Source organism: Anopheles bellator, chromosome 2 (genome assembly GCF_943735745.2).
Source record: "Anopheles bellator chromosome 2, idAnoBellAS_SP24_06.2, whole genome shotgun sequence".
Taxonomy (NCBI): Eukaryota; Metazoa; Arthropoda; class Insecta; order Diptera; family Culicidae; genus Anopheles; species Anopheles bellator.
The window spans coordinates 43,715,808-43,735,666 of NC_071286.1; the positions used below are offsets into that span (position 1 = coordinate 43,715,808).

Consider the following 19,859-nt stretch of genomic DNA (forward strand, 5'->3'; position numbering starts at 1 on the left):
AGATTTTATGACTGACCTCCGGCTCAGAGTACCGGAGAGACGATGAAGAATTTTCCCAAGTAAAACAAAACAGTTGCCACCTTCTACTGCTTCTTCTTCGTCGGGAAACTGCTCCGGTACGGCGCTCGCTCGGCTGGCCTGGTTGACTGGTCGGAAATTTTATGATACTCATCGTGTCCACACGATGGCTGGTTTCTTGAGTTTCATCCATCCCGTACCATGCTTCATCCCATGAATATGACTTAGCAAAAACTCATTGCAAAAGCCATCATTGAACTTATAAAACCTCACCCATAACACGCGCCAAGTGCGGTGTTCGAGTGATCTCAGGCCAAAAGGAGCGCTCAGGCATCCCGGATCTTATGGGAGTGCTGGTCCGTCGCTAGAGCGGACGCAAGCCTGCGCCTGCGGTTGCTGCCCATTTTAATGGTCGAACCTCGGGCGGAGATCGGAGATTTCCCATCGATTAGAAGGATATTGGGCCGGCCCCGGGGGGAGGTTGCTGTCGTAATGTGAGCGTGTGGCAAGTGATTTAAATTGACTACCCACAACCGACGGAGTGGGGTTTTTTATGAACTCCTTACAGCTGGCCCTGTGGCGGTGGCTGCGCTTGTGCGGGCACAAAACTTCAAATGAGTAGCATCAACAGCCCGGATTGGTTACGGATACATTCCCCTCCGAACAGGGTGGTGTTTGCTTGTTTGTTCTACTACGAAGGTCACTATTTATATTTCGGGAATTGGCAACACTGATGTCATGTGAGTCCATCTGATGGTTCCATCGTAAAGTTTGACATTTTTGACGACATACGTACTCAGAACATTTTGTCATACGGACGCTATTTGTTTATTTTATATTTAGTTAAAAGTTTCGTCTCGGCAAAAAAATGGAACTGAATCGTGAACATTTTCGAGCGATGATTTTTTACGACTTTCGACGTGGATTATTACAACAAGAGTGCGTCAATCAACTTAATTTGACTTTTGGCGATGAAGCTCCATCAAAAACCACTGTGTATCGCTGGTATAGTGAATTCAATCGTGGTCGTAGTTCGCTGTCCGACGAGTTTCGTGAAGGTCGTCCAAAATCGACTGTAGTGCCAGAAAACATCGATGCTGTGCACGAAATGATTAAGCAAGATCGTCATGTAACCTATTGTGAGATTGAGGCATCCCTAAGCATTAGTTCCACCAGCATATATGCGATTTTACATGAACACTTAGCTGTGCGAAAATTATGTTCACGTTGGATCCCACATAATTTGACAATCGCTCAAAAAAAGGCTCGTGTCGATTGGTGTAAAGAAATGCTTCAGAAATACAATCGCGGTGCTTCAAAAGACGTTTATAAAATCGTGATAGGTGACGAATCATGGATATATTCGTATGAGCCCGAAAGTAAGCAGCAGTCGACTGTATGGGTGTTCCAAGATGAACCAAATCCAACAAAAGTTGTTCGCACACGAAGCACTTCAAAGAAAATGGTGGCCTGTTTCTTCGGAAAAACTGGTCATATTGCAACAGTGTCTCTAGAGGATCGTAGAACAGTAAATTCTGAGTGGTACACAACCATCTGTTTGCCAGAAATCTTCGGTGAAATAAGGAAAACAAACAAGAGACGTCGGATTGTTCTTCATCATGACAATGCCAGCTCTCACACATCGGCTCAAACAAGAGACTATTTGAGCACTCAAAACATCGAATTGATGGGTCATCCGCCGTACAGCCCTGATTTGGCACCCAATGATTTCTTTTTGTTCCCATCCGTGAAGAATAAACTGCGTGGTCAACGATTTTCATCGCCCGAAGAAGCTCTTGAAGCGTTCAAAAATCATGTTTTGGAGATACCTCATTCGGAATGGAATAAATGCTTTGAAAATTGGTTTAAGCGCATGCAAAAGTGTATCGATCATCGTGGCGAGTACTTTGAAAAACAATAAAAATATATTCGCAGCTTCACTATTTGTTTTTGTTCCTATTCCCGAAATATAAATAGTGACCCTCGTAAATGCAACATCTTTTAGCGAGCTTATGGGCCGATGGGAGGTTTTCGTTCTGAACTCTTCATGCAGAAGCAATAGTTTATAGGGTACTATCAAGTTCAAGGATCCGGGTTGCAAAAGTAATACGATAATACTCAGAAATGTTTATAGCATTCAATTTCTGTGAATTAATTTCTGTGTTGAGGTCGGTACTGTTCAAACTTTTGGATTACCTTAACAATTGGAAAACACGAAGCGGCGAGTTATGGTTTTAAATCAAAATATTCAGATTATGTTTACCTTTTTCTTTCAAACATACATCTGGTCATCGAATTTGAAGCAGCATAACGAGAGCGAGAAAAATCCAATATAAATGCAATCAAATGTTTTTTTATTCTGTTGCTACCGTAACTAACAACGGACCGCACATTGCGAGGGCTCAACATAAAACCAGAAATACACTTTTCACTGCACTTACACCCCACCATTTACGGTCACTCAGATTTTAACCCAATTTCGCCCTGTGTTCAATCTGTGGGTCCATTTCAGAAGATAAAAATTAAGGGCCAAACTCTAATCTACCCATAACTCGTCCGCAAGATGCTATAATTTGCAGGTGTAAACATGTTCCAACACCCTCTGAAGACCCTTTTTTTTGCCATTCCACGTTTTTATGGTTAAATGGTTTTCTGTAAAGGTTTCCCGGTCGTTTGGCTGTTTTTACTACTTGTGTATACAATGTAGTAATACGTTCTGTAAAAACTGGTGAACCTCCGTCAGGTTTTTATGATAAAAACTAGAGCCCTGTCCACTTTTGGGGACTGCGGCGAATTTGTGAGATGTCAAGAAAAAAGTCTGTTGATCTTTGAAGAAGCCGGAAATTAGTGAACAACTACGATCGCTATGCACCTAGAACGGGCTCAGCCTTACGATTGCGTTTTAAACTAAACGCCAGGCAGACCGAATCTACATGCTTCGAACTTAGAAACTGTCACAGAGCGTGTCGATGCACAATGTATTTTATAATCACGCGAAGAAAACTTCAGGGCTTTGGGAACAACCTTCCAGGAACAACGGGCCTCACACAAAAGCCGGGCCACAAAGGCGAGGTTCCTAGTGTGTACCATGAGTGTAGCAAACCGTTTTCCTTTTCTTGCTAAAGATTCAAAAAATAAGAACACGAATGCGCAGCAAAGGTTAAGAACTTTTCACATTTTGGCGCACCGGCAACGGACCGGACGGTGGGACGCTGTTTAGTTAACTTTTCCGCAGCATCACACAATAGTCGCTTGGCCGCTCAACTTTCCATCGCAGGGCGGCGCTCCGGGGCAGACTAAGTTGATTTTCTGGCGGTCGTACGGGGCAAACTTCAATTCGATAACTCGCAGCAAATTTGTTGGGGGTAAGATTTTTTTCTTTCTCCTCGGCAAACATATTCATTTGATGACTAATATTTGTGCTAAGGGAGCGAAAGTTTGTGCCAGCCAACCGCCAATCCACTGGCTTTGGAGCGAGAGAGTTATCTTTCAGGTTAACTTTTAGTCTCAAACCTTTGCCGTGCGTTCGGTGATGCAGTGCATTTTTTATGTTGACAAACTAGCGTCATAAACTATGATTTTCATTTTTTTTTTACCATAGCGTCGAACATTGCAGACATTTAATGGAAAATGTTGTCTAGCTTCATTATTCAGTTGATAGCATACAATGCAACAGTGGTTGGATTATGCGGAGCGATCTGAAACAATCGTTCCGTTAAGAAGCCAAACACTGCCGTAGCCATCGGTGTACCGAAAAACGAACCGAACCGAAGTCCCATGTCGGAAAATCGGAAGCACTGAACCGTTCAACAAGGATATATTCTTGGATTCGCATATCTCTACCGTATCTCGCCAACTACGTGACGAGGATTCGAAAACGTGTAAAACCCACACCGTTCTGCCCGTTCTGCCCATGCAACGCCAGTGCTTTACATGGACGATTGTGTTCCGAGGATTTGCCGTACACCGTACACAGTGACATCCTTGCAGTGCCGGACGGCTGTAGAAAAACTTTGAACGCCTTCGAGCGGGGTTAGTGAAAGTAGTTTTTTTTTTCTGCCGAGAGCAGAAGCAACTTTTCTGTACTCTCTGCCTACACTTTGGCAAATTCGAACAAACTACTCCGACGCAACAACGGCACCGAACGGCGGTGTCGGTGGACACCGAAAAAGGATCATAAAAACCCGTTCCTTTCGAAAGGGAGCTTTGGTATAAACATGATTTGCACAGAATGGCACAGCTTTTCCTCTCTATTTCCTGGCCATTGATGCCGGTCTTGCAAAGTTAGGGGCCGGTACGGCGGCATCTGCGGCGTCTGCAATTGTCAGAAAGCGCCGGAGAAGCGCTGCATGTTGATCTTGCTAGTTATTAGTTTGCCCCTGGGCTGGTGTTAACGAGTTTGTTGAAAAGTTCCGCTTCCCCGGCGAGGACATTATGTGGCCCGTTAGCATGCAAGGAAACATTGATGTGATTCAATACTTTCGGTCTGTGTCGGTCCGTTGTCGAGTTCGTTTCGTTTGCTCGTCCTAGGATTTGTCTACTTTGTGGCTCTCGTGATATTTTTTGCACTTTGGCTATTCGTGGCACTGCGTGTGATGAACGGCCTATCGTGGGTCGAATCTGGTTGCATAACCAACTTGCGCAACAAAGAGACATCCCGAGGTACAGCCAATGGCGCGCTCGAGGTGTAACTCCAACAACATTACAGCGTTGCAAATCGTGCCACAAATCTCGAGCTGCAACCGTAACGACGACTGCAAAGACTTGAAACCAAACACAACAGCACACTGGCAGCAGTTCGTTTTTATTTGCTTGAAAGGACTGCTTTTTGGAGACCGTTTCCCAGGGCATGTTCGGTATGTACCGACTGCACCGAAAAAAACCCAAAAACATTAGCATGCTGTAAACCATTTCATCGTTTTACTAAAGTGTATTTCAGGACACAGTTTTTCATAATGGCGTTTCCGGCGATGCACGTTTGCCTTTTTTGCTGCCACGATAAATGTGTCCCGTAATGTAGTGCATGTTGGCGTTGTGCACAAACACTGCAGGTGCAATCTGAGGTGGCCTGCGGTGATCTGCGCAATGGGTGTGTGTTTTACGCTCCTCGCCATATGCAAGGCATAATTCTGGAGCTCTGCTGGAGCATCGTTGGCTTAACGGAGGGTCTTGGTAAAAATGATAACCTTTTATGGTGCTTCGAATTGTATGAAAAGCTGTTTGCATTCGATCGTTTCCTTTTTTAACTTCATTACTAAACTATACAAGATGGGCTCAATTTATTGGCTGAATTTAATTATTAACACATTCTATTCGGTGACCAATGGAAGCCGGAACTATTTCAATCAATTGATAAATTATTAAAATATGTTAAATAAATTCATTTTAATTTTAAATGTTTTCTATCACTTTCGACCGATTTAAGGTTAATGCGTAAAATTTCAGTAGGATCGAGATCTAGCCACTATGAGACATAAATACTGTAACCTTTAGAAAGTCGTCGGCACCATTTCATTTTCTTCCGGGAATTTGTTAATGGGTTGAAGCGATTGATTAATGGCTTCGGTGAAACTGTATAAACGGACACGTCTGCGTTTGGCTGAAATGCAGCTGGAGGCCGCCTGGAACGGCAGCAGACTATTTTCAACCTAATTTACATTCTAATCTTACACTGTAAAATGTAAAATGAAAACAAAAACGTTTCGCCAGTACTTGAAGCAATTGAGCGCCAAATGTCTCACATGGGAAACAAAAACATTCAATTCTACACGTATGTTTAATGCAACTTTTTTGGAGATGTTTTTATACTTTTGATAGAAAAATGTGAGCTACTAATTATATTTAAATTCACTTGTTTAACGTTACCACGTTTACTGAAAATCGCTCATACTTATTTTTACACGCAGAATAAAATTACTTCTTAGCCAAACGATTTGAGCTGCAAAAGTCGTCGGAATTGCCTACTACCAAACCAGAATGCAGCGCCGCGGAACCTAAGCGCATAGCGTCGCAGGAAGCAGAACATTAAATTTATATTTATAGACGTCACAAATACCCAAACAGTCCGCGGTGCATTCGGCTCTTCGTGGCCCCTGCAGTTCAGTTGACATTCCCGTGCTTCTGTTGCTCACAATGTCGTCGGCCTCTGCCCGCGATTGGATGTTGAACGCCACATCCGCCATAGCCGTCCGTGCCCCTACGGACTTTCTGCGGCAAAAGTGGCAAATCTCATAAAAATCGTTTCCCTCCCTGGGGGAAACAGAAGCCGGCCCGGGGACCCGGCCGTTAGTGGCGGGAGTTGATGTGTACCTATCGCGATGTCTATTAAATAAATTACAATGACCGACTTGGCTCCTTGTGGCCGCTGTAGAAGTTGCACCCTGGGTGCACTAAATATGGAACATCTTAACCAACTGTGGCCTATGGAAGAGATCGTTTTAACGCAGGACAAAAATGAGCCCATGTGCGGACGTAGAAGATTTATTACGGTATGTTCGAATAGTTGGTAATAACCATTATAAATTAATGGGTAACTTTTGCAAGTAAAAAGATTGACCATCACGATTGCACGATTAAATCACGAAAAATATTCAATGATAATCCCCGTATCCTTATTCTCCTGTGAACGTTCAGATGATTCTACATTTTGTCCCGCAACCACGAACACTATTGACTCCCTCGAGAAGAATTATTCCGCCATGCTTCGCCGGTTTAGCTCGTCGGCTATCTGGCGGAGATAGGCTTCGCCGCTCGATGGACTCTATGTTTACACACACTCTGTCCATGTCGTGTGTGTTTGTGTGTGTGCTGAGCAATCTGCCTCCAAATTGTCTGCGCAGTTCAACTCCCAGCGCACACGCCCTAGATGATTGCAGTCATGGAGCACACCCCAACTGATGGCCGTCCCCAAGCATGGGCTATCCAGAGCTGCTCTTGGGACAGACCGTTCCGATGGGCAGCACGAGGGCCCGGGCCACGGTCAGCCACTTACACGTGGACGGCACCAAAGTGTCTTGACGCTGATCACGCTGACGGCGAAAGCAAGTGTGGCTATTGGAACCAGCCGACGTGTCGTAGCGGAAGGCCACCGTGCATTGAGAAAAGCTAGACCGAAGAGCGAGCAGGCGGTACAGTGAAGCTTATAACGGTGATAAAATTTTAATGACGTCGGAAATCAGCAAACTGTGTCTAATATTTATAGGATCAAGGTATATAAAATTAACGATCCAAACCTTGGAAGCGCCGAGGAAAATGGTACCATCCGCCCGAAAGATTCACCGACTCACACCAACCGTAATCAATTGCACACCAATGAATGTGGCCCTTGTTTCTAGCGAGACGTGCATAAAACTTCTTGAACGACAAGACTATCATTATCTTTGCGATACCGGAGCATGGGCGTATTAGCTCCCGGGCGTATGACAGGAAAATTTAACGAAAATTCATGATCTGTTTGCAAAACATTCGCAGCATATTGGAAAACATGTTCGATAAGCATTGTTTTTGTAGAAAATGGTACCTTCTGCGTACGGGCGTCCCCTTTTCGCACGTATTAAATCGGATGTCAAGCGAAACCAAGGAGGTTTGGTCACTACAGCCCGATTAAATGGTTCAAAACAGATAACGTTTCGGAGATGGAAACCCTTGTTACGAAAACAAACAATTTGGTATTTCTTCTTCGGCACTTGCCGATGGTGTTTAAGTATTTGTAGTGTACGTCAACATGTGTTTTGAATTATGGATAAAGGTATATCCTGCTACATTTCCTGGCGCTCTGCTTCTCAATTCTCAAGCATTTCAATGTGTTGATCCTTTAAAGACTATTAGAGCCAAAGCACAATTGAAATAAAATCGAATTCGCTTCGCTTCCCGAGCTCCATTTCCATCCTGCTTACGATTATGAGTATCAAAAAATAAATTAGAAACTATTTAGTTCACACCACCCGAGAAGGCCAGTAGAGCTTTTCCCCGGTGCGTGCTATCTCATCACACTATCGGTAACTATTTACATAATAAGAGTCTCGAATCAGCATGAGACGGTAAAGAATACGTCTATGCAAATTGAATTAGTTCCGATGCCATAATACGGCCCCCTTGACGGGCGAGCCGGGCTCGCTGAACTGCTGAAATTCACGGGCGTAGGGCACATGAGACGGCACATATGCGCCCCGTAGGCCGGTAGACGGTGACACAGCAGCAGTTCTAGTTAAAGAAGAAGCGAAAGAAAAACAAGTTGATATCCATATTCGCCCGGAACGTAAACGTGCACGACACGGACGTGTCACGGATAGGGTTGATGCATAAAGGAAGTGGGAAACTACCCGCCCCGCCACGCGAAGGGGGACCGTTTTTCCGGGATTCCTGCAGCGAAGACGATGAAACTCGGATCAACGCGGGCGAAAGTTAGGCTGGCGCAAAACGTGGCGCAAAGAAAAACCACCAAACGAAAACCATGCCGATGCCCGTTCGGTGTGTACAGATCGTGTGCATGTCGAAGCCCGTCGAAGGAATGGTGGCCGCTTCAATTTTGCTGAAAAAAGTCACGTCCTCTGGCAACGCTGACGACGAATCATGCCATCAAAGGAGCGTGCAGGATATCTTGGAGTTGGAGCCAGACAGCGGGAGAGAGAAAGAAAAAGGGAGCGAGACCGAGAGCCAAGCCTTCCTTTGGTGTCTCGTGCACTTTCGAACGCTGCGGTACGTTATTTCACACCGCAAAAGGACACCGCAGTCAGACGGCCCGGGGATAGCCAAACGAGCTCCGGACGGAACTTGGTTGCTTAATTTTGCGCCGTCGGAGTTCCAGGCGGTAGCGTCTTGGCACTCGGCACATCGCAATCGTCGGCAACATAGCGAAACAGCATGAGTATGAGAAATGTGTCGGAAAGTAACGCAGTAATGGAAAGTTCACCCAGCGGGAAGCGAAACGCACGGATAATTAGCATAGCTCTTCGGAACAATCCATCTTTCGGCGAGTCAAACTAGTTTTTAAGCCGGTGAAAGGAAGGTGCATTAATTCACGCTTTTTTCACGCCCTTTGTGAATACCGTATAATATAGTCAGCTCATGGTTTATGGATGACGGCCCGTGGTGTCATGAGGAATCTTTTCTGGAAAGATTAGTAAAACAGATTCATAGTACAGTTTTCATGTGACAATTCTTGTGAAATTTACTAATCCTACATACACGTATTTTGCGTTGCTTAAAGACTCTGGAAAAAGCCTCGAAACCTCCCCGAGCTCGAAAAGGAAATTTTGCCGGTGGGTAAAGTTCAAACACTTTTCCCATTATGAAGTCTTATGAAGCAAAACATGATGCTGATCGTGTACAGACCAACTGGGAAACTTTCCCAGTTGCTACGGACCCTTTTCCATGCTGCCCACTCAAAGCGCGCTGAAAAACCGTTTATCTTCTCAGGAAAACGCAGCGCCACCGTATTTTTTTTGGCGGAATATAAATCAATCGTTGGCCGTCAGTTGGCCCATTGTACTCTCTAGCCACAGGTCTAGGATAACCTTCCGTTATCAGATTTATTCGTTCGTCCGTTCTTCGTCGTCGTCGTCGTCGTTGTCGGGGAACTTTGCATTCAGGTTTTTATTCCCAGGCGCAATCAAGCCGCCCGTGCCAGCGCCGGAACAGCCATTGGTCGGTGGCCAGCTGCTATCCGTGTGTTGTAATTTCTGCCGACAGCTGCTGTCTGATTCGATCCACTGAAACTGGTTGATTGTTGCTCCTCGTAGCGTACTAGGTGATACTGCTTTCCAGCACTCAGAATCAGGCGGAGCGCCGCCCATGTCCTGGTGGTGGTGGACCTTCGTCAAACGAAATTGACAAGTCATTTAAATTGGTATCAGCGGAGGTGGTCACGTCAACCACTGATGGGGAATATCTTGAGGGACTGAATCCGAAAGGTTTACCCCAGGAAACGGTCAACCGTATATTGATGCTTATGAATTTAGATGCATTTTCCTGTGAACTCATCGTCGAGATGGGAAATGAATTCATTCGCACAAAATGGAGCTAGCCCGTAGCAGATAGTTATAATCACATTCCCGACATTTCGGGTTCGATGATACAGCTAACCGTCAACCGTTCATCGACAACTTTATTTCTTCATTTACGCAACGATAAGATGGCATCTTCATTCAGGTTCAACGCGGCCGTTATTAACTCGATTGGCTCACCGTCACCGACCGCTCGTTGAATCCTAGAAACCTGCGCACAAGACACATCCCAGATTCTGCTCCGTGAAGCGTGGTGACCGGTGTCGTGAGCGCGTTGGATGTTTTATGTTTATTGACTTTTTCGCTCCGTAGCCGACCGTAGCAGGACCGCTGAAACACTCTGATCAGGCGCTAAATGGAAATGTTGGAGGGTTTTTTTTCACCTCGTAGTCTAATTTTAGACCGCTGACGAGGGAAAAGAAAACTACTGTGAGCATCATTGGAATATTCCCTAGTTCCCAAGCGGCAAAGTTACTGCAAGCGCTGAAAGGTTGAGCCGTTTCGTCCATCTCCAAACACTCTGGTCGGTTCGCGCGCGCTGCGTCATGCAGACTAGTTTGCTTAATTGATCTGAAAAAATAAATATCCAAACCGTGGTGCTCTCACCGTGTCTTGGGTTGGTGAAGAAACGTTGTGCGGGAAAAAAGAACCCCCGAAAAGCAATAAAGCCAGCCCCGTGGGTGGCATTCAGATGGCGGAGGAGTTTTCCGTGGCCGTGGAGTGTGCAGTCGTCACCACCGGTCCACAACCTCGCCCCGGGGGGAATGGCACTGCGGCCAAATGAGCTAAAGATCAAGTTGTTTATCGCACAACAAACACCTTTCGTCTGTGTGGGGGACAGGACGCTCGCCCAGCTGGCGTAGCTGGATGCGCCCCTGTTGCTCGATTCGTGTCTCATCGCCCAGCAACGCAGCGCACATTATTCTGCTTCTCCTTGTGACCTTCCAATCTTGTCCGTGTTTGATTGAATTTATGTGACACTGTCCGTGGTTGATGGCGAGGAACATAAAAAAGTAACGAAAAAATTCGATGCGTAGATTAATGTCCCCAATTGCTCCTTTTGTCACATCTTGTAATTTCTTCAAGAATTTGTGCACCATTTTCGTACTCAATATTAAAGAATGCTTTTACGTAAAAACTCGAATTATGGTCCATGAACAATCTATTCAAATTCTGCTCTACGTAAAACAACTAACAAGAAACAAACGAAAACATTCGCAATAAGATTGGGTCGTTCCCAACAAAACATTTGCCTTTGACCCTGAATTGCAAGCAATTTAATGATTTATATTTAACCATGTTTAGACATACAAACATACAATCACACCCTGCTGGCCCACATCGTACTGACCCACCGGTTGTAATGGAAATCAGATATGCCTGGAACGACCGGACATACATCACGCACAGCAAGAACTGTTTATCTCGGGTCTTTCATCAATCAAAGCAACTTAACTCTCAATTAATATTTGTTTTGTGGTGTATTGATGAGCCGGTCCGGAGGCCATGGCCGTCCGGGGGCCCCAGGAACCACCCAAGTCCGCCGGAAGATAGCATAAGCATGTGAGCCAAAGTTGAGAGTGCGATAAATACGGCATCGTTCATTGCCGTCAAAGAGTCAAAACGATAGCTCACTGCGAACGGTTCGGTCCGGTTTACTTTTCGCCCGACGATGGCCGGCCGAGGAGTGGCCAGAAAACGGCAAGTAACTTGTTTACGTTTGGCGAACGTTTCCTCTTTCCGGTTCCGAAGCCGTAGCTGTAGGCGCGCGCCCTTGCGGAAGAGGACGAGCAAAAATTTATAGCTCTTGGGAAAATAAAACGGCTCCATCCGTGCCGGGAGCCACATTACGGCGCGGCCACTTTCCCCGAATTCACCCCGCTGACCGCTCGCGTTTGGTCAGCCGGAAAGCGCCACGGCGCGAAGCCGGTGTCCTTCTGCCGGGGTTCGTTTTTTTTTTTGACTTCCTGTCGGGGTGCGGCACCGAACAATTTGGCAGCGCAGCCCGGGAAACTAGCCCCGGAAAAGTTGTTTATTTCACATTCGTCGATTTTTATCGATAACTTAATTTAACTTCTCTGATTGAATTCATCAGGGAGCGAATCGGGCAACTCGTCGTCGGCGTCGTCGAAGCGGCCAAAAAAAATCATCTACGCTCACTTCAGAGTTGGAGAGCGATGATGCTGGCACAAAACCCGAACAAAAAGTGAACGACAACACACCGCCGCCGCCACCGCCGCCAAAAGCGAGAAAAGAGTCGGAAAATCAAAAAAGGAAAAATAAGCTGACTTCACAGAAGCCAACTGCCAACTTCACCAGTGTCCGCACGGAAGCCAAAGTTGCCCTCGGTTGGAAAACTCAATTTTAAGCCCCACAGTGCCACATCGGGCACCCGAGGGAATCGAGTTCGTTCGATTTCGACCACAGCCAGTGGCCGTCTTCGTGGGCTATCGAAAAAAATGGGAAAGACTGCTCGAACTGAACTTTCCGTCGGCCAGGCCAGGCCAAGTTGCGTTCTTCTTTTTTTCTTCCTACGAAACAACTTGTTAGGCGCAGTCAACCAGCACAACCAACCCTAGAATGGAAAGAAAAAAATTACAACTAAACAATAGCCTTCAAACAACAAATCCCGGGAACTGAGTAGAAATAAATTACTGCCGTCGCCTCGAAGAAGCACAAAAGCCTAACGATCGGAAACGGGGACTCGGATTGTTCAATAGCCGACAGCTGACGGTCTAAACCATAAAAACGTTTTCGATAATTGTAAAGCTTGCAATTAAAAATTCATCATTCGAGTGTTCCCATCTTTCGAAACCCAATTCCTGGTCGTTTTCATGTACAAGTCACGCTACATGTGATTACTATCCTAAGCACACGACGAACATGATACAATTGATGAGCAATCCGGGCGATGAACATTGTGGTCTGCCCTCTACAATGTCATTCCTCACTGCCTCAGAACCCTTCTCGGATTGGCATCCGAGACTGCCACAGACAGTGGCATCGCATTGGAGGAAAACTGATTACTATTGTTTTCACCCGCCACCAACGCGACGGTGGAGAGGATTACTACAGGACCACCGAGTTCATTGTTCGGCAAAAAAGTGGATGATCTGCAGAATGAAAAATATGTCATGCTCCGTCGGCAAATACACCCGAGACGTGAACATCAAAAGGCGGATTATGGTCGTAACGCTGCTGAACTGCAGTAGATGGCATCGAGCCACACTACGGCAGAGCCCGACCTGTCGCCAAAGGTGTTGTCATAAACCGTAGACTCACCTAGCAATGGATTCGTTTGAAGTAAATCTTGCGAGCGACGGAGGAAAAACAAAAACCAGACTGACGAGCCCGGGGTCGGTGTCGTAATGAAAATTCAAATGGAATGCTCCATCCAATGGGTTTTGTGTTGCGCGATTAGTGTGCTGGCATTCCGTTGCCGAGGCGACGCCATTGACGTGACGGCACGTTGGCTGCACGATCCACACTCGTCAGGATTTACCCGCAACAACCCGGCCAGACGCCCGACCGGTGGCAGTTATTGAAACCCATAACCGTTACGTTGAAGCTCCCGACCCCTCGAGCAATGACTAAATTATTCCGACCGTTACCATAATGTTGTTCCTTGTAAGTTGAAACCAACAAATGGTACAATCGATTCGCGGTACAGCGGCACGGCCGGTCACTGTTGGCCTCTGTAGACCTGTTTCGCCTCTGATTTTATTGGAACCCTCACCGATCTTGACGGGCAGATTGAATTTTAAACCGCGAACCAGACTGTAACAAATGCACCAGCCGAGCCCAACCCGGCCCAGAATCGTAATGAAGAAACTTCGCAAAACGAGCGCCCAGAGCGAGGACTCCTGGAAGCCATAGCAGATCGACGGGTGTAGAGAAAGCAGATGCTAGGCTGTTTGAGATCATTCCGGTGGTGGTAATGTCGTGGTGGAAACGTGTTTTCTTCCTAATTGAATCATACTCTACGATACAGCCCATTGGCGGTCGTAAAAAGCGGAGCTAACATTACGTTTGATGAAACCAAATGTTCATTAGAGACATGATTACGCCCTTGTTCAAAGTGGGAATAAATCAAGTACCGCAGTAGTGTCTTAGGGAAGCTTAAAGGATGTGGCACTGAGCCGGTCGCTGCCAACAAAGCAATTTAAACACATCAACCGAATGCGATCCACCGACCGGGGTATGATTGAAGCCACGGCTCGCTGTCGTATGGCAAATTTCTTTCGCTCTCATGTCCTAGTTCGCCACAGTTCGCCACTTGGTGGCTGTAACCGTTTCATCATATTTTCATTTCCCGCGCAACGAGACAAGTTATCCAAGGTCGGACCGGAGCGCCGTCTAGCTCCGGCCGCTTATGAGACAGTTTCTTTGTGGAAATACATGCCCTTCCAGCTGACAGCGAGCATCCGGTCTCGACAGAGCATCAAATTACCCCCGGCGCGCGAAAGCGAAGCGTCGCTGTCGCTGCGTACTGCGTGAAGCACGCAATCATCGGCGTCACAGGGTGCTGCTTTAGATTGAATTTCGCGCACAGCCGGTCGCCGGTCTGGCTGCCCGACCCAAATGCGTCCTTCCATCCGGACTAGATCTAGCTGTGAGCGCTGTCACAATGATTCACAGTCGCAGGAGTTTGGCTCCGGAAGCGCCCTAAGCCCGAGCCCCGGCAGCTCCGAATGATTATTTCGTTTTGTGCATACTTTTCACTGTGGAAGTAGTGAGATAGTTCACTTTTGAGTGATATTTCTGTCATGTGTGAGTTCTTCATTCAAGCTTACCTTATTCCTTTCTGTTTCTTTCTCGTTTCAGGTAAGTCTTTAAACGGGGCCGAAAGCCAATCAACGTTGCGAAGTACATGAGCAACTTTGTGAAGCCCCATCAAAGCTGCTGCCGAGAAAGGTGTCAGGACGCAAAACACTTACACAAGATACGCCACTACACTAACAGCATGCCAGCGCAAAACTTTCTGCAATCACTAATCGCATGTAGCACAAACACTGTTTTGTTTTCACAACAACAATTTTTGGTTTATGTTATTTTGTTTGTGTTTCATGATTGTGTTCGCCTGTAAATGCCGGATGTGTCATTTGCAACAACAGCGTTGTTAGGAACAGCTAGAACAGACACAAGTTCCGAGACAAATCCGAGAACTCGATCGTGAGCTTAGACAGAGCAAAAAGCCCTGTAATCAAAACGTCAGGAAGAGAGATCGACGGACGGGGCTTTTTTCTGTGAGAACCACGAGGCAGTACAGGCGAAAGAGATACAAGTTTTTGATCAATAAATTAGATTAAACGATTAACCTACGAGTAAATTAAGTTGATTCAAATTAGTATTTTTTTCCTGTGGAAAACAAGCGTGGTGTCCAGCGTGAGATGTTACGAAAGCTGGTACCTAAAACGCCCAAGTTTCGACACTGTAGCGACTCTTCCGGTCCGGAAGACTGTGCATCGCCTTTTCCAAATTTATTTAATTACTTTACGAAAAACGTTCTCCCGTGACTTTGAGCGACACTGCGGAGGCACGATCCGGCTCCGAAAGCGATCATCGTGTCAACATTTGACGGCGATAATTTTCTTCGAAATCATTATAACATAGCGCCAACATAAAAACGAAGGAGACACTCTCGGAAGGCGCGCCAGCCTGATGGAAGGCACTTCTTGGTTGCTAATTTCTTGTCTAACTTTGGTGCCGTTGGTGCCTCGTCGCGAGAGGCTCGTAGCCCGTCGGCGACAGGGACTTGTGTTGCGAGACATGTGTTTACAGTTTTCAGGCCAAGGATTCAGGCCGTCAGGAGGAGCCGTCTGCGCCGGAACCGGAGCGGAACCGTCTGGGCGGTGATTTCCGCGAATCTTGGCAATCGCTGTTTGATTGCCGGTTTTCTCGGCCGGCCGGCCGGCATATTGAAATTCGTTTATGTATTTAACGCGTTTAGCCACGTAAACACATATCTGGGCGATGGAACCTGACGGAATCGAGTTCCGCTCCAACTTGGGAGGTCCATATGATTCTGTCGATTCGTCGCCACAGCACCGGGGACGGAGCGTCAGACATTCGGAGCGCACATTTTTATAATTGGAATCCGGTGCGACGCTGAACAGCATAAATTCCATGAACGCGCAGCGCACCATATTTCAATGTCGGCATCCGTGACGGAGGAATCTACTTTGGAAGAGAAAAATTCGGAAACGACTGCCGTTTTTTATGATTTCATCGTATTCTATCGGCCGCGACCTTACATGCTACAGACTCGTATACCTTCGACGTAGTAGTAATTTCTTCCTTGGGCATAATTTCTACAAACGTTTTCATGTTTTTTTCTGTTTAAAGTTACATTAAACATTCAGGCCACCATTTTGTAATGCTCGTCCGAAACATATTGCACACCTTTTGCGAAACAAAAACACACACTGCAGCGAGAATGTTTTCACCATTTGATGAGTGGAAGGAACTAAAACTTATGCCGTACGAAAGGGCTTACAGGAATCGGTAATGGAATCGACAGTGTGAATGCTTTCAAGGTTCCATTTTCTCGTTTACAGGGAAGTTCACACCAACCACCGCCACGGTCGACACCAGTATGTATCATTCGGCCACCAAAGCCCCGGCGAGTGGTGCCTTTTTCCCATCCGTAGTGCTTGCGTCTGTTTACGTCATAATCCAATGATACGCTAGGAATTGTAAACGATGGATTAGCTCCCGTCTAAGTGCCTGAACATCTGTTACATCTTTCTATTGCTTGCCCGAGAATGTTTCTCTCTTTGTTTCTCATTCTTTATCCACTTTTAAAACACCGGTTTTCTCTCCGCAGTAATCTTACCTCTCTGCATTACTATTTAAGTGTTAGTTCATTTGATTAAGAAACCCTTTATAAGCCCCGAGTGCCCTCGTTGTTCGCATTTTCCTGTGTAAAGTAGCCCAATTTATTCGTTACCCTCCACATCCGTTCCGGACCCGCTTGAGGGCTCTCCTGTATAGAGTCGTCATACTTTGCTCACACCGAAAAGGTACGCGCCCGTAAGGGTCCCGAAGCAAAGCTTCTTGTTGGCCCTAATTTATGCATGCTTTCCTAGAAGAAAGGATCGCCAGGAAGCGTAGAGGTAGTAAACAGTAAAGGTTTGCGCATAATTTAGCTCCACATACACAATGCCATTTCGAACAGGGGATGTTAACATACCGCCCGAACCGAACGGCTTTGTTCTTGTATCGAATCGCTCCCAGCCACAATGGCCATTCGTACGTTCTGCATTTTTATATCGTGAGTTGGGCGGCGATGCTACCATTGTCGGTGGAACCCGGAAGGCTATTGTTTTATTATAGGAATATCACTTTTCACGTAATGCTAAGGCTGGAATAACATAAAGATGCAACCGCGCTAAGGCTTTAACCTATATTTCCATTCTGCTGATCGAATTCTTGTCGTTGTGCAGTTTGTTTTTAATACCGTATTTGCACCCGTACAAAAATTGCGCCATCTGGGCCAGTGCCGAGGCAGCGGATGACAGTCTCAACGTCAATCCTGAGAAAAGCTAGTTGATAACAAAGCTGCCTGGTTGACCTGGTTAAAAAGCAAGCACAAGAGCAAATGTAAGACGTTCCCGGGAGATTACTGAACGTTTCCATTCTGCGCAGAACGTAGGCAACGCATAAACAAAGGCAGAAACAAATACTTGTGAAAGATGAACAGAATAGAAGCTGATTGTTGCTCATCAAAAGCAAAGAACAAATATAATACTGACACAATTCATGCCGATACTCCAATACAGCTGGGCCAAAAAGCTATTCGAAGCAAGTTCCGTGTAGTTTGGCCAAATCTGTGTCCCAAAAATCGGCACCAACACGTTGTAAGCGGGAAAACTTTTCCAACAACCTTTCATTGCGCTGTTTGCGGCCAACGGCGGAAGAACTTTCTATTTTGTAGCGCTTGCCGTGGCGTCCCCGCTCGTACACACGTACAGCGTTGATCAAGGATTACCGGGCCGGACACATTTTCCTGGCGCTTCTGGAGGATGTGATCTGGTGTGGTCTGCATTCCCAGCGAGCGGCGACAGATGGACAGATCCTTTCGCCAGACCCCGGTGTAAGCCGCTGGACAAATAGTCTTCATTGCCTCGCCGCGGCGCTTACCTGACTCCGGCCCCCTGGTTCACAGATGCGGAAAGCATGAAATGCTGATCTCATCACCGAGCGAGCCCGTTCTTCCCGGCAAGTGCGTTCAGCGCGGAGTGCTGTTGATTCCTGTACATTCCAGAAAATCTTCTAATCTTTTGGCAGTGCCCAACAGAGAGAGGGAAAAAATAAGAGCCCCAACAATATGCTGTGGTACTGTTTTGTTATTTTATCTTCCATTTGGCCCGAGAACGTCTCGTCGTCAGCGACGTCGAGAGCCCTTTTTTGTGTGATTTGCTTGCCCCGGTGACGGTGTGAACGGGGCTTAGGTGACAGGTTTTCATCAGTTTAATTCGGGAGCTCAAGTCAACCTCGTTAAGCGTGGAAGCCGGGCACAGCCGTGGTGGTTCCGCTTGCGGAAAGCTTCTCCGGCGGATGAAAGTCCCGTGACAAATAACACCGATTACACCGAGTTGTGTGTTGGGTTAGGGTCTGCGGCCCGAAACTACTCCACGCCCGGCTAGCTGTTGAATGTGGTCCTGGCTCCGAGTTGATTCTCCTTTTTTTCCTGCCTTGGTTACCTTTCATCCGGCCCCAATTCGGAACGGTGTGGCCCGGACATGCAATTTACACGCATGTAGCGTCGCACCTAGGCGCGGCTACACCGTGTCCGGGCCGCCCGAGACACGGTTCCCGTGGGGGCCACCGAGCCCAAGGCCCAGACCTCCTGCCGTCGTTTGTTGGGATTTATTTTTTACGAGTCTTTTGGGATAATGAGCAAAGTACTTTCTCCCCGAGGTTGCCTGGCCGAGCCCGGTGTTTCCGGTACACCGTGGCGCCACCGTGACGGAGCCGAGTGTGGGGTTGAGGACGTAAAATCATTGGCACTGTTGGCGGTTCACCAGAAAAACAGGTGTGCGAAGAAGATTAAAAATTAATGAACTGGACATTGGGGGACGCCGGCGGTCGACCGGGTAGAGTAACACCGCAGGGCCATGTTGGTGATGTGTGCCCAAAGAGCGGAAATCCAGGACCTTGGCATATTTGCAACCACAAAATGGCTACTTGAGGATCTTTCGCTCTCTCTGGCTATGGCTCGAGCTGAGGGCTCGAAGTTTTCGACAAAGGCCTCAGCTGGTCCGCTATTCGGGTGGCTGCGTTTGCAATTGTTTGCATTATTTAGAGGTCGGCCACCTTCGGCTTGTGCCCAAGTGCCCAAGTGCAGCTTCTTCAAGAGATTCTGCTCACGGGTGTGGTCCTAGAGAAAGGGTAAATATGAGCTCCTGAGCTCTTCGGCTGACCACTAATCCAATCTCTACGGATTTCTGGGGAACGGAATAACATGCGATGGAAGATAGTTGTCATATCTTTAATAATTCATGAGAGGGAAGAGATCATATACGAGATAATTTGGTGGCGGTTCGATAATAGCTCCAGTGGAGTTTGTCGGTTTCCTTGGACGTCCTACAGTGAAAACGTTGTCTTGCCCAAAAATCTGAGCCATCTTTAGTAACTATTTGTTAACGTAGATGAATGGCTATTGACCAACACCAGATCGTCTGTTAAAGACTCCGATTCCATCAAAGCATTAGAATCTCCTCGTAACCTAACGTGATCCCAAAATTGCGGAATGTCGTTTCGAACGACACACTGTTCGGTGCTACGTAAGTACGTAAATGACACTAGTGTCACCTAAACAGATCGCCTTGTTTA

The 19,859-nt window shown here is 46.7% G+C and overlaps 1 protein-coding gene across 1 annotated transcript in view; it reads left to right on the forward strand.

The window, feature by feature from the left end:
* The window catches only part of LOC131207577 (hemicentin-1), a 67,241-nt gene that overhangs the window by 15,720 nt on the left and 31,662 nt on the right, over positions 1-19,859 (forward strand). Inside the window, exon 2 of the mRNA XM_058200196.1 lies at positions 16,580-16,615. Coding sequence (XP_058056179.1) covers positions 16,580-16,615 — 36 coding nt within the window. The remainder of the gene's footprint in view (positions 1-16,579; positions 16,616-19,859) is intronic.